Source organism: Nasonia vitripennis, chromosome 1 (genome assembly GCF_009193385.2).
Source record: "Nasonia vitripennis strain AsymCx chromosome 1, Nvit_psr_1.1, whole genome shotgun sequence".
Lineage (NCBI taxonomy): Eukaryota > Metazoa > Arthropoda > Insecta > Hymenoptera > Pteromalidae > Nasonia > Nasonia vitripennis.
This window is the reverse complement of record NC_045757.1, coordinates 17,480,855-17,495,629: the sequence shown is the minus strand read 5'-3', so window position 1 is coordinate 17,495,629 and position 14,775 is coordinate 17,480,855. Positions and strand designations below refer to the sequence as shown.

The following is a 14,775-nucleotide window of genomic DNA, read 5'->3' as shown; positions in this document are numbered from 1 at the left end:
ATGCCTATTAATATGTGCAGTAATGTACATACATAGGTATAATTTTGCATTTACGAAAATGATTATATTTTTTTGTATTTATTTATTTATACAGAATATTTATACACTTAAATGAAATTTTATCATTTTTCGTATCCGCCTTGCAGCGACTTTATAGTTCCCAAGATGGCTTGGGTTATGATGCTGTTCATATTTTTATTAGCATAATCGATGGATTCTTGCATTATTTGCAGAAGTATTTTGTCAGCAATATTGGCAATTTTATTTTTGAAAAAGGGAAGCGCAACATTTATCACTGTATTGGCAATCAATCTAAGTCTTGCTTCACTTTTCATGTCAACCTTCGTCTGGCTAAAAAATTTTACATCTTGATTTCTATAAGTTTGCATCAATTGCATGTAGATGAATTGAGATGCATGTATATATGCATAAGAGTATTGCATACCCAATGTTTTCGATCTTCAAGTTCGAATTACTGATTAAAAATTGATCCAATCGGTATTCAGCCTGCAGAATAACAGTGACGTTTTTTATATTGGCATTTAAAATTCCACTGTCTTTATAAACTCGTGTTGTATAGGAGTAATTGAATGTTCCATACAATTTATCGATATTAATTTTTCCGTATAAACGTACTGTGGACGGCAGGAAGTAAAGACAAAAGTTTTCTGCTCTCTTAAAATTTGAAGCACCATTTATGATTCCGTTCGTAAGATTCAGCTGTGTCGTCAGTTTGCTGAATAATGGAATTTTCTGTTGACAGTTAGTAAAACAAACAAGGTTTTTGTATTTTATATTGTAAATGCAGATAATTATTTTGGATCCGAATTTAGATAGATCGCCAGATCGCGCAAGTATAGGCTTTTTTGCGCGATCTGGCGATTAATCAGTAGTTTTGGTGGATTAATCAGTGATTAAAATATAATATTCATCAATTTATTCTTTTTTATTTGTTATACTTACCACACTAAAATTCTGTTCAATCATAGGTACATTTATAGGGTCGAAGCCAAATCTTTTTAAGGCAGTGCGTATATCCGAAATAGTCTCGTCGATCAAACTATTTATGATAATACGATCATTTGCGAGTATCGTATTACTTAACAATAAATATGCATGACATTAATATTTTTTTCAGCATTGTCAAATTATTTTATTGTTTGAATTTTTTAAAATATTTTTTTAAAATAAAAAAAAATAAACATAAAATGTTATAATTACTTGTTTGGGTTTCTTTGGCAATCACAAGATGTCAGAAAAATAATAAAAATAGAAAAATACAAGCAAGACATTGTACAAAATTATTGTTGTATTTCAAACGATCGAAAAAATACAACACATATATATATATATATATATATATATACACACCACTTCTTGAGTAAAAGTACACAAATGAATAGAAACATTGTTTCGGTGTCTGTTATTTTAGCTCGATACGGAAGGCATTTCCGAAGGAAATTCCATTCATAACGATGTTCATTTGTAGACGCTCGTATATCAATATCAACCCCGCATTAAATTTTCAAAAAGACCATTCGTACCAGCTTAGAAAAGATTATTGTAAAATGAATATAAAAAAATACGATCTATTAGAAATAATGGTGTACTACAACGCAATCGTATACTAAACTTATATTGTATTGCTAATTATAATCCATATTGTAAATACGTGGAATTTTGCACACTTGCTTTTAAATTCACACATATAAAAAATCTATAATTGTAAGTATACCTTTAGCACTGTAATATCATCTTTACTTTAGTTGAGTGACTACTAAAGCTGTTGAAATTTGTAAATATTAGTTATGTTTCTATGAAAAATGTATTGGGGTCAAATGTAGTCTTTAAGTTGGCGTAGCAATTACAATTAATAGGCTTGAGCGGAGACGTAAGAAGTACTTCGATATAGTTTCGATCGTTCTACTTCCCGCATGTCTGAAATAGCAAAGTCGATTATTATCAACCATCTGAATTAATTAAGGCGACTAATTGCATGCCTTAATTGTAATAGTCTTTTCAATAATCGGCCGGTTACATAATGTGGAATTTTGTTTTTAATGTATCAAAGTATTATTATAAAGTTTTTTTTTACATATATAATAAATATAGCATAGAATATATGTACAGTTGTACATATTTGATTACGCAAATAATTCGCAAAGGATATGAACGTATATTTCATTCATTAATAGTTCAGATTACGAAAGAACGTTGCTCACATGCACACACACTTTAATCAATACCCTAGTAAATTCTGATAAGAAATAGAGTATACAATCGATTAAGTATATTTATAAGTGTGCACTCGCGTGTGTAATACATTTATCATAATGTTAATAATATTTTTTATCCATGTTTTTAGTTTGGTTGTCTGATTGCTGAGCCTAGCACTTATAAAGTCACTACAAGTGCATTGCCGACTCACTTATACAAATTTTTATTTACATATATTAAGATCTTTTTGGCAACTAATAATGCTGTACTTTCTGCAATACTTTGAATTTTTTCTTCATAATGTAACGTCGCCGTCTTTTTTCAAAAATAATTTTCTCATAAGAAAAAAAATATAAATGCCAAACAGACGAAGCGATACGCTGTGTACACATTAGATTGTATATGCACGCGCGTCCCGTCTGCCTACAAAAAAAAGTAATCTCCACACACCAAAATAATCTTTCCGCGGTATACCTACAAGTTTTTGGGTTTTCGTCTTTTCCGTTCCCAGAGACCTTTTTCTTAGTAAACATGATAATAAACCAAGTGGGAGCTCGAGTGTCGCCGTTTTCCTTCGAAGACGCGCCACTCGAATTGTCACTGAGTCTATTTTTTCTTAAAACTATAAGTTAACAGGGCCAGCTGCAAGCTATAAAAATCCAGATAGGACCCCTGCTGAAAAAACTCACGTGAGTTCTCTCGTGAGTACTCACGTGATTAAACGAAAAAATGTGTAATAAAAATAAAATACAACATTATCTCCTGAAGAAATGTTGATATGGATTTAAAAAATTGTATTTTGGATGGTTAGAAAAAAAAATATTTATTGATAACTATGAACATGTCAATTACATTTTTAAACAAATAAAATTTGAGCATTTTTCGGTTAAGTATATCAAATACTAATGAAACTTAAAATAAAAAGTAATTATTTCAATTGTACAAATGTACATAATACTAGAAAGAAATTTTTTTCTTCAAACTTTTAAATCACAATATTTGAGATGAGATCATGTCAAAACTACTCTCTTGTTTGAAAATAATCAATAATAATGAGAATTAAGAATTAAGAATGGAATAATGCGAATTAAGATAAAGCCTTATAAAACATTTTCAACGTATGTTTCATTTGATTTAGATTTCTTAGTTATTCTATTTTAATCAGTGTAACGTAGTTTTCTACGAGGATTGCGTTGATTAGGTGCTGCATTGGTAAGCCGTTTTATTTCCTCGCGTCTCAAATCTCTTATCTTAAATCTTAGAATATAGGTAACTTTTAACAAAAATCGTACTTTTTCTTCTGCTGAGTAGCCTTGGCGTATCAAAAAGTCCGAGTACAAGCCTGTACAAAAACATAAACTAGTTAGAAAGTGGTTGAAAAAATAAGAAGTCATTGATTTCATTTGCTAAAAAATACATCATACTTATAAGTAATCTTAGTAGATTGTTTTCAATCAGCTTGACAGGAGACCTTCCAGGTATATGATTGTTAACTTTGCTAACATCTAAGGCTCTATTACATAAATCACGCGAATCCCATATGTGCAAAGCCAGATAAATTAAAAATGTAGAGGGCCTCTCTCTTTGCAAAAGCTCCCATTGAAAACTTCCAATGTATATATTTTCTCCCAGATATAGCTACAAATTATACATAGTTTAAATAGTACAATATATATTAAGTTATAAATAAATATTTTGTGATTAAGAGGATGTCGTCCCAAAGAACAGTTTTTCTATTACATAAAACTTTTTGAATAAAGTTTGCAAATGAAAAACTGAGTCTGTAGCGCCGTAGTGTTAAGTTTAATGAATCGTTCTACCAAAATAAAAATTCAATCGGACTTTCTATTTTTCTAGAAGTTTGGAAATACAAAATACCCCGTGGCGGATTTGCAAAGCACATTCCCTTAAGGGCATCCGTATCTTACTACGCGTTTTTTCTATTGCGTATAGCTTTATAAATAAAACTGATCAGTTTTAAACAATTACCTGGTCATCATTAGGTCTCTGATATCGCTTGCGCCTGTCCTCGTGTCCATAACCATCTCTCGCTGAATAAAACTCTATGCAATCAAGAATAAACTCTGCCATTGTTTTCTTTGAACGTTTTTGACCTGAAATAGTTATAATTATATAACTATAAAAATAGTAACTACACACACAATGAATCAAAAATTAGAGTAATGATTTTACCACGCGCTCTCCCTTCATGTCCTTCGTTTGGAGGCAATCGTCTTTCACGTGATGTTGGCCTTTGACGTGATCGTGATCTTTGACGTAACGGTGACCTATGACGCGACGTTGACGCTCGATGTGGCAATGGCCTTGTCCGTGACTTTGTCCTATGACGTGATTGTGACCTTCAACGTAAGGGTGATCTATGACGTGACGTTGACGCTTCAGGTGACAGTGGTCTTGTCCGTGATTCTGACCCATGACGTGACGATGACTTTTCACGTAATGGTGACCTTTGACGTAACGGTGATCTTTGACGTGACGTTGACGCTTCAGGTGTCATTGGCCTTGTCTGTGACTCTGACCTACGACGTGACGATGACCTTTGACGTATTCGTGACTTTTGAGATGACTGTGACGTTTGAGGCGGAAACGACCTTGTTTGTAACGGTGACGTCCGTCGTGAGGGCGACCGTTGACGGGAGCGTGACCTGCGATGTGATAGTGACGTGCTTGTCCGTGATCTTTCATGAAACGGAGACGTTTCACGTGACAAAGATCTGACATCAGGTAATGCTGTGTTTACTGTAATATCTTCCAATTTTTCTAATTTTTGTCATAAAGAACATACAACTTTTTGGGTATCATCATCGGCATGTGTCTCAGATTCCTCAGAAGAGGAATATATTTGACTATATCGGGTCGATTTAGACTGAGATGGCGCATCATCTACTGCTGCTTGGCTTAAATTTTGAGGATTGATCTGTTGCAATACAATTTTTAAATCCTTCTTCCTTCTTTTTCAGATTTGCAGCTTTATTTTTCTGTATAAACAAAGTATTTTGGTTTTATTAATGGTGGTAGGTGTTAGAAATTTCTAACGTTATTAAAATAATAATAACGTTAGAAATTTCTGACACGTACGTACGGTGGTAAAGATTTTAGAATAAAATGATAAAATTAAAGTCAAAAATTAGCAAATTGAAAATTCAAAAACTATTTCAAACAAACTGATTCGGGTAAAAATTAAAAATAAAAGAAACGAATAAACTTAAAGAAATATATAATTTCAACAAATAAATTATAACTTAAAAATGTTCAGACATAATTTTGTAGATTTCTTAATTTTTTTTTAAATTTTCAATCTGAGGGGTAAAGGAGCTGTCGGAGCGAACTTTACTGATTGTGACCTCACCTCCTGCCGTAGTTCTCATTATTTGCTTTTAATATACTTCAAATCAACGAAAATCAAATTGATGATTGATAGTTATCGTGTAAGTGACCTCGGAACACAGAGATTTTAGCGGTTTAATTATTAAAAAACTATATATAATGAAATATTGTACGAGAAAATGACGGTCATCTTACTGATTCTTACCTTCGTCGCTTAACCCGTTAGCGCCTGAACGGACACTTTTCGCTACCAAAGTTCAGAGATTCAAGGTACAATGAATTTGATAGAAAAAAAATGTTTGAACCACTGTACCCCATGTTTTAAAGATCCCTCTTTCAAATAGTGATGGTTACAAATCCCTAAAATGAGCTGTTTTATAAGAAAATTGCTAATTAAAAAAAAATAATGTTTTTTTTTAATTTTTTTAAGAACATATTTTTTGCTTATGCATTTTTCTACATACTTAATACCGATAAATAACGCGCCCATAGACCCTAAACTAAAAGTAATTGGGTTGAGATTAATACAAAAATTTGTATTCATACAACATTCCGTTTAAAACAATAAATTTTACTTTTAATCTTTAGCAATTTTTTTCTCAATTTATATGACTTTAGGAAAAATTTCCTCAGAGTAAAAACGTCCTAAAATAATTCAAAGAACACTCTTAAATTTTTAAAACCGTACATGAAAATTTTTGATTTTCCGGAAAAAGTCTATCGAAAAATATAACACTTCAGCAATTTTATTCTCAATAACTACGGACTCACGGAAAAATTTTGTTAGAACAAAAAAGTCTTAAAATCAGTCAAAGAATACTCTCAAAATTTTTCAGAATGTTTAAACAATTTTTTTAAAATTCCATTTTCCTGAAAATCAAAAATTTTCTTTCACGGTTCTGAAAAAATTGTAGGTTATTTTTTGATCAATTTTAGAACGTTTTTATTTCAAGGAAACTTTTCCTAAAATCCATGTAAATTGAGAAAAAAATTGCTAAAGATGAAAGTAAAATTTATTGTTTTAAACGCCATTTTGTATGAATAAAAATTTTTTTTATTAATCTTAAGCCAATAACTTTTAGTTTACGGTCCATGGACGCGTTATTTATCGGTATTATAGATGTAGAAAAATGCATAAGCAAAAAAAAATGTTTTAAAAAGCAGTATTTTTTTTTAATCATCAATTTTCACATACAAAAACTCATTTTATGGATTTCTAACCATCACTATTGGAAAGAGCGTCCTTTAAAACATCGGGTACAGTGGTTCAAACATTTTTTTTCGATCAAATTCATTGTGCCGAGAATCTCTGAACTTTGGTGTCGAAAAGTGTCCATTCAGGCTCTAATGGGTTAACCTCGCTCTGTACTTTTCATTGTTTGTCTAAATTACACATGAGTGTACATATTTGAGCGCTTTTAAATGTAGAATATTATAATACGCACCTCAGAACACCGCGTTTATGTGCTATAAATAAGTGTATGTGCTTATTATTTATAATCTAAAATATTTTTGAGGTTAAGAAAACCAGAACATTTCAACCAATCAGCGTTGCTCCGACATCCCCTTAATTAACGCGTTACGTAAGTTGACTTTCCTCATAGTACTCTAGAACTGCATAAATCTCAATAAACGAATACAAAAACATTCATATGTTTCAATCTGATGTGTTCTTAAGTTTTGTAAATCAAAAAGATTATACATGTTAAAGAGGTTGATCTGATTTTAAAATAACAAACATATTTAGGAAATAAGTTATTATGCGTAGATATCTTATCTTATATTATATTAAAGGGCTTATTGTTTCCGGCTATACTGTTTTAAAAGACTAATCTCATATCAAAGGGCTTATCGTTACTGGCTCTGTCGTTAAAAGATCACCTGGCTTAACTAAAAAATTAACGTTATAACATTAGGCCTTATATTATGGGCCTTAAAAATGTTCTATTACCAAGCGATGTTAGGAGATTATATAGCTAATATATGAATAAAACACTTTTCAGCACATAAACGCTACGCAAAAAAAGTCCTACATACTGCACAAAAATAACTTATTACACACATATTTTGTATTCATACAAATTGTACACAAAATTTCCCTGCATGCATTTTAGATTATTTTACTACACCAGTAAACTCTATACAATGAATTATCTAATGCTGCAACAATGTATAACAATTTCTTAAACGATTGAGTAGAGTATTAAATGGTCAAGTTAAATAATAAAAAATGTATAACAACAATTGGTTACACAATTGTGTAGAGTTTACCATTCTGGTGAAATAAAAAAAAATGCATGAAGAAAAATCTTGCGCAGTAAATATTTGTGTACAATTTTTATGTATACAGTTATTTTTGTGTAGTGAGCAAGATTTTTTTGTGCAGAGTTTACGCAGTGTCAAAAGCATATGCAAAATTCAAAGTCGTTTGGATACCCTAATGACAAGATAATAATAAAATTTTTTTCAATTTTATATGCAGTATTATGGTCTTGGTTTTAATTTGCAAATATTAATTTTATTAACAAACAGTTTCTGTTAAAAATTTTTGTACAAGAAAACTAATATTTGACGAATTTAACCATACCTCTATGCATAATAATTAATTACTTAATTACTTTACAAAATACATGCACTTAACCACAAAACCAGTCAAATGTTGTGTGCATTGGATTATTTTTAAACAGTTTCATTTCTTTATCCAAAATTATTATTTATTTACATTTTCTAAGTCCCAAATTATTATAAGAATTTTAAAAATGTGTATACATTTTTACTGTCGACGTACCAGAGCAACCTCTTTAAGCAGTAAGTATAGATGTTTCTAACAAAATATAGCTTTCAAAAATATTTAAAAATTATTTAGAAGTTTTCACTTTAATGTTTTGTTATTATATACTTTCTGTCTTATTGCAGAACAAACAAAATGCCATAAATTGTAAAGAAAGAAAGCTAATAATAATTGAGAAAAAGTACATTACTTTCAAACTTTAAATGGAAAAGCTTATTAACCCATTAACGTCCAAAACAGAGAAATCGTAACTCTGTTTTCAACCGTAAATCTATCACATATTCCACGGATATATTCAAAGCAAACATACTTTTTCTGAAGTATTTTTTTCTCTACTTTCCATTTCTGGTATCAGAATTGCGTATTTTTCACTCAAAAATCCAATATGGCGACGTTTAAAAGAAAAAATGCAAAATTTCGATACTTTTTTTTTTAAATCCAATTTCTTGTTGTGTTAACGTTGAGGACGGAACTTTATTTTTCAACTATGAGTGCATAAATGAGTTGTACTTTAAATTCAGTTTGGTCCCGAATCCAGAAATTCAATATGGCGGCTAGAAAATGGTGCCTGAAGCGCAAAATTTTGCCCAAACTTTCACGAATTTTTTTCACGAATATAATGCATTCGACGAAAAAATCAATAAGAATAAAATGTGCTTAGAATCAATCAAGGAATATGTCTAAATTTTTTCACTGAGTTTTGAGCAACTTTTTTATTTTTGCCTATTGGCAATTTATGACAAATTGGAAAATTTCATCGAATCGTCTCGAAAAAATTCAGATATACTTCTTGGTCAATTCTAAGTACTTTTTATTCTCTAACTTTTTCTTATATAACGCTTTGTTTTTGAGTAAAAAATCAAAAACCTTAAAAAATTGCGATGATGTTATGCCATGCATTCGATCAAAAAAGTGGACGTGGGTGGTTTTTATTAAAATACTTCAGAAAAAGTATGTTTGCTTTGAATATATTCGTGGAATATGTGATAGATTTACGGTTGAAAACAGAGTTACGATTTCTCTGTTTTGGACGTTAATGGGTTAAAACAGGTTACCAATTTTCTTTATTATCGTACTTCTCAGAACCATAGCTCAACTATAAACCTTACCTCTGAAAAAACTCAGAGCTCATGTATAAAACATAAAAATTAGAAAGAAAAAAAACTACTTATTTGGCTCAATACTAACGATAGCAATATGTCTATTGTTATTATCAATGATTCATACGCAAGTTCAACCCTTACCAACAATTCCAAATTGCTATCTTCGTCAAAACCGTCTGTTTCCATGTATTTAGTACTAGTGTATTTTAATCTTTCGTTGCTTCTCTTCCTTTCAATGTCATCTTCTGTTGCTAAAAGGGTATTTTTATTTCATATAATTTTATGTTTTCAGTTTTCTTGTGTAACGTATTAAAAATATTTTATAAATTCTGTTTTGAAATGAATAATGTGAAACTGAAAATGTTACTATTACAAAGCTTCCTAAAAGAGGAAGCGTATGATTTCTCTTTAAAGAATATTATTAATAAGAATTTTAAGCAAGATGCATAAACTAATTATTTATCAAAACATTAAAATGTGAATATCTTGAAACAAAAATATGTTGTTAAATCATTTTGCCTTGCGGGCACGGAAATTAAATTTGGCTTTTTGCTTACCACCTAGGTATAAAATAGTTATTCTAGACCATTTAATTGTTGCATCAGAGTCTCCAGAATCAGATCCATATTTAGCAAAGTACCATTTACTACTAATGAAATCATTTTCATCTTTTGGCATAAATGACTGCAATTCAACACCTTCTTTTGTCTTTATTTTTTCTTTAATTTTCATAACTGGTAAAACGCATTCTATTTTTGACTCATTAATGATGAATCGTACCAATGCGAATTCCATTGTGCACCATTAATAATTTAGCACGTTAAACAATTTTTCTATAAAAAACACGTCAATGAATCAAGTGTGCATACAATTAATATGCTGAAAACACTGTTAGTAAGCACTAAATAAAACGCATATAAATAAAACGCATCCAACATTCCGAATGCGTTTTACTGTATAAGTTCATAGAGTCAGTACACTATATAATTAAGCTGGGATGATCAGCGCGATCACGGTGAAAGATAGAGATATAACGGAATCTCGAACGTACCTACATAAGTATAACGGAATGACGGAACGTACGGCACGCGTTGAATCATGCTATGGTTATATATATATATATATATATATATATATATGTGTGTGTGTGTGTGTGTGTGTGTGTTTGTGTGTGTGTGTAGAGAGAGAGAGAGAGAGAGAGAGAGAGAGAGAGAGAGAGAGAGAGAGAGTGAGAGAGAGAGAGAGCACGGCTGTGTTTATTTATACTTATATTTTTCGTTATAACCAAACATCATAGACAATTATATACAGCAATCAAAACATGTCAGAGAAAAAGAGAAAAAAGTATCTATATGATGAAAATGCACCAGTAACAAAATATGCTATCACTAAAGCTAAAAAATCCATTGAAGAGGTTTGTATAGTTATGAATATGATACTTTTTCTAATAAATCATTAATTTCTATATTTCATTTTATTTTCACCTATTGATTTTTAAGGAAAAAATAGATGATCTACATAAAATTAACTGTAGTTCAATCCCTATTGAGCCAGAGTTGCCTGCAATTCGACAATTAGTTGAAACGATTAAAATTGACGACAATAATCCAATAGTAGGAGACACGCAAAATGCTAAATCATCTGATGTACATGACTACAAATTATTTGATTCTGTAAGTGAATTATCCTATATTTTATTTGATACATTTATAATCTGTGTATATGTTTCAAAAATATAATGAATCATAAATCTATATAAAGTATATTGTTCTGATATGCACTTTTGTTTCATGAGTTGTATAAAAAAATGTATTTTGCCAAAAAGTAAATGAAAAGTATTGTATAAAAATTATAAATTTTTGTTCCGTACTTCTACGGTTAATAAATTTTCTTCTGCAACTCATGATATATGTTTATTATAACCATTTATTTTATGTATACATTCATAATTTATTTAACGATTAAAATATTATTTGATAGTTGAGGGGATGTCGAAGCTAAAAACACTGTTTTTCACTCCATATAACTTATAAAATTATGTCAATCCATGTCATAGTTTTTTTTGGGGATTTTAAATACTAAATACCCTGGGGCGCATTTGCAAATTCTTAGTAGCTCCCACATCTTCTCCAGATTACGTTAAAAATTTTTTTTTTATTTTTAACTCTAGAGATTTTATAAACCTAATTAATGCAAAATTTGTTATGCTATACTTGAATACAACATTTATTGTGGTTTCGAGTACATAAGATAAGAATTTGACATTTTTCTTGTCATCGGTGATTTTTGACCAAAATATCAAATCAGTCAATTAAAGTAATAACACAATAAAGAGTATTGATGTGCACTCTTTTTGAAAATGCCAAGAGCTGCTTGATAAGTTCAAGCAATCTTTATTGCATTATTACTTTAATTGGCTGATTTAAGATTTTGGTCAAAAATCTCCGATGACAAGAAAAATGTGAAATTCTTATCTTATGTACTCGAAGCCACAATGAATGTTTGAATGGGTTCTTTTTTAGTTTAGTTTTTGGAAATGAAGTGCAGTGCATGCGTATCATACAACCCTTGTTTAGATAGTAGAATAGGACTATATTAAATGTTAAGAATTAAAATATTAATAAATTAAATTCATTCATTTAGCTGGTGATTATCCTAACCTCGTAACCTCAAATTCGAATCATTAATTTTCTACCAGGGCTATTACGTCTTCAATTGAAATATTTTGAAAGAAAGAAGTAGCAAGATATATGATCAAAATGATATATTTTTTTATAACAAAAGATTTGAAAGTGCAGAGAATAATGTTTCATACTGGTTTCGACTCATACTACAACCATAGGAGGTCAAAAAGCCCACTTAGCCCTTGTTGCACACCATAGTTTATGTGACGCAATTAATTAATTTTTGCGTTTTAGATGCTTATAAACACCATCAAAATTATTTCATTTAATTCATTTCATTTTTTAAACATTTTAAACATTTTATAGTTTTTAAAATTTTTGTAATTTTCAACATTTTTAATTTTTTTATTTTAAATATTTTTTATTTTTAAAACTTTTCGAATCTTTCAAGAATTTTTTAATTTAACAACAAAAATATAAAAATTAACAGTTTAAAAATACAATTTTTTAACACTCCGTGCGTGAAACGCGGTTTCTCGGGATCGTTTTTCCTGCGCGAAACACCAGGTTTTTCAACTAGTGCGCAAAACAAATAATATGGCGTGAAACATGCCGTTGTTATGGAAACGTTGTTTCGCAAACGCTACACGAAAAACGTGCCCCGCGAAAACCGCGGTTTTTGCGCACGTCGTGTTGAAAAATATGGTTCGATACATGTGCGCACTTGTATCGAAATATACTATTTTGACACGAGTGTGCGAACCTACGTTCTTAGCAGATGAGCGTGCGCGAAATTCAGAGTTTCGCACACGCTCGGCATAAAATTCAGAATTTCGCGCACTAGTGTAAATTGTAGTGTATTTGGTCGCTCGAGCATAGCGAGGATGACAAGAAAGCAAATGTCATCATCACCAATGCGCACGAGTATTGTATACTAATTTATGACATTTTTAATTTTTTTTTAAATTTTTTTTAAATTGTACAATTTTTAGAATTATTTTCTGTTCTTGCGGGTGTAAGAACTCTTGCTTTCGCGGGAAATGATAATTTTAGCGGTCACGGGAAAATAAGTTATTTAACGGAATAAATAGCTTCTTCATCCCAATTTTTAGGTCAAAGAAGTGGCTATTATAGTTAAAGCATGAATATAATTAAATTTATCTTCATTTTCTTTTAATCTGTATGACTAATTATTATATTTCTTTACAGGATAATATTGCTACAGATATTTTATATGAAGATATATACAGCAGTGACGAGGAATTGTCATCTCTTTTAAAGGAAACAATAAAAAGTGCCAATACGGTACGGGATTTACTAGATGACAGCGATATTTTTTAATTTAATGCCGTTACACGTTAAAAGAAGTCCTGCTGAATTATTATTAATGGCTCTAAAATATTCTATATCAAATTCGTTATCCGTTTCAGGTATTTCAAATTTATTGAAATTTATAAATATAATATGTGGTAAAGATGTTTTACCGGAAACTCGATATAAAATAAATCAATTATGTAATGATGATAAAAATATTACATTACACGCTACTTGTCCTACGTGTACACAATACATTGGTAAGTTTGACGATTTTACGGTATCAGTCAATTGTATAAAGTGCAATACAAGTGTTGATGTGTCAAATCCATCAAATCCGTGTTTCTTTGCGATTATCAATCCATCTGATGCTATTCGTGATTACTTGGAAAGTAATGAAAATTATTATGATTATGTCATGAATGAAAGACAGAATGAGCCTGATCATTTAAAAGATATCTACGACGGTATGATGTACAGAAAGTTTGTTCAAACAATCCAAGAATGTGATCGCAATGCACATGCGACGGTAATGTTCAATACGGATGGCGCGCCAGTTTTTAAATCTTCTACTTTTTCAATATGGCCAATTTACCTCATACTTAACGAAGTTCCTATTCAAGAAAGGTTAAAAAGCGTTATTACGACTGCTTTGTGGTTTGGTCCAAATAAACCACAAATGGATATTTTTTTACATGCATTTGTCAATTTAATGAACAAACTTTCAACAGCAGGTATTCCGTGTACAATAAAAAATCAAAATCGTACTATAAAAGTGTATGCATTAATCGCTTGTGTCGATACAGTGGCTCGGGCACCAATGAATGGTACTAGTCAATTTAATTCAAAGTATGGGTGCGACTGGTATTTGCACAAAGGATATTATTATAATGGAAGTATGCGATGTCCGTTTGAAAATCCATTATCAGAAAACAGAAATCATAAAATGACTATTGAACATGCAACTCAAGCTGTGCAAACTCAGAAACGTGTATTCGGTGTTAAAACTGCTTCGCCACTTTTAAATTTACAGAACTTTGATATCATTGATGGGTTTACACCAGACTACATGCACTGTTACGTAGCTGGTGTTGGTAAACAATTTACTGAGTACATCGTAAAAATTTTAACAAAGACAGAGGAAGATATACTTGAGAATATCTTTCAAAAATTAAAGGTTCCTAATCAATTATCTCGGTTATCAAGATCTTTAAAAGCCTGCGGAAAATGGAAAGCTCGAGAATACGAGAATTGGATATTATACTATAGCATTCCTTTGCTAAGTTTGGTTTTAAAAAACCACAAAAAAATCTTAAAACACTGGTCATTATTAGTAAACACCTTGCACATTTGTTTGCAAATCGATATTACCTTTGCA

General features: G+C 30.5%; 4 protein-coding genes across 4 annotated transcripts in view; 2 read left to right on the top strand and 2 right to left on the bottom strand.

Annotated features, from left to right (window-relative positions):
* LOC100116175 (exopolyphosphatase PRUNE1) overlaps window positions 1-14,775 on the top strand; it is a 62,458-nt gene that overhangs the window by 7,237 nt on the left and 40,446 nt on the right. The gene's annotated exons all lie outside the window — the stretch shown is intronic.
* On the bottom strand, window positions 113-2,750 carry LOC116416606. Its single transcript, XM_031925560.1, has 3 exons — window positions 2,696-2,750; window positions 446-875; window positions 113-351 (listed from the first exon to the last, which is right to left on the bottom strand). The coding sequence occupies exons 1-3, from the start codon at window positions 2,748-2,750 to the stop codon at window positions 123-125; spliced, it is 714 nt and encodes a 237-aa protein (XP_031781420.1). The 3' UTR covers window positions 113-122.
* Window positions 3,164-4,515, bottom strand: LOC107982205. The gene is made up of 4 exons (XM_031924674.2): window positions 4,411-4,515; window positions 4,207-4,331; window positions 3,642-3,855; window positions 3,164-3,559 (listed from the first exon to the last, which is right to left on the bottom strand). Exons 2-4 carry the CDS (start codon window positions 4,306-4,308, stop codon window positions 3,375-3,377), a joined length of 501 nt encoding a protein of 166 aa, XP_031780534.1. The 5' UTR covers window positions 4,309-4,331; window positions 4,411-4,515; the 3' UTR covers window positions 3,164-3,374.
* Window positions 10,234-11,362, top strand: LOC116738476. Its single transcript, XM_032595854.1, has 2 exons — window positions 10,234-10,873; window positions 10,959-11,362. Exons 1-2 carry the CDS (start codon window positions 10,781-10,783, stop codon window positions 11,196-11,198), a joined length of 333 nt encoding a protein of 110 aa, XP_032451745.1. The 5' UTR covers window positions 10,234-10,780; the 3' UTR covers window positions 11,199-11,362.

Coding starts and splice junctions, on each gene's coding strand:
- LOC116416606 (XM_031925560.1), bottom strand. CDS start 2,750: ATGTTTACTAAGAAAAAGGTCTCTGGGAACGGAAAAGACGAAAACCCA. Junction 876..2,695: donor AGACGAAAACCCAAAAACTT/GTAGGTATACCG, acceptor ATTAATCGCCAG/ATCGCGCAAAAAAGCCTATA. Junction 352..445: donor TTGAAGATCGAAAACATTGG/GTATGCAATACT, acceptor AAAATTTTTTAG/CCAGACGAAGGTTGACATGA.
- LOC107982205 (XM_031924674.2), bottom strand. CDS start 4,308: ATGGCAGAGTTTATTCTTGATTGCATAGAGTTTTATTCAGCGAGAGAT. Junction 3,856..4,206: donor AGAGACCTAATGATGACCAG/GTAATTGTTTAA, acceptor TATAATTTGTAG/CTATATCTGGGAGAAAATAT. Junction 3,560..3,641: donor TCTACTAAGATTACTTATAA/GTATGATGTATT, acceptor GTTTTTGTACAG/GCTTGTACTCGGACTTTTTG.
- LOC116738476 (XM_032595854.1), top strand. CDS start 10,781: ATGTCAGAGAAAAAGAGAAAAAAGTATCTATATGATGAAAATGCACCA. Junction 10,874..10,958: donor CTAAAAAATCCATTGAAGAG/GTTTGTATAGTT, acceptor TTGATTTTTAAG/GAAAAAATAGATGATCTACA.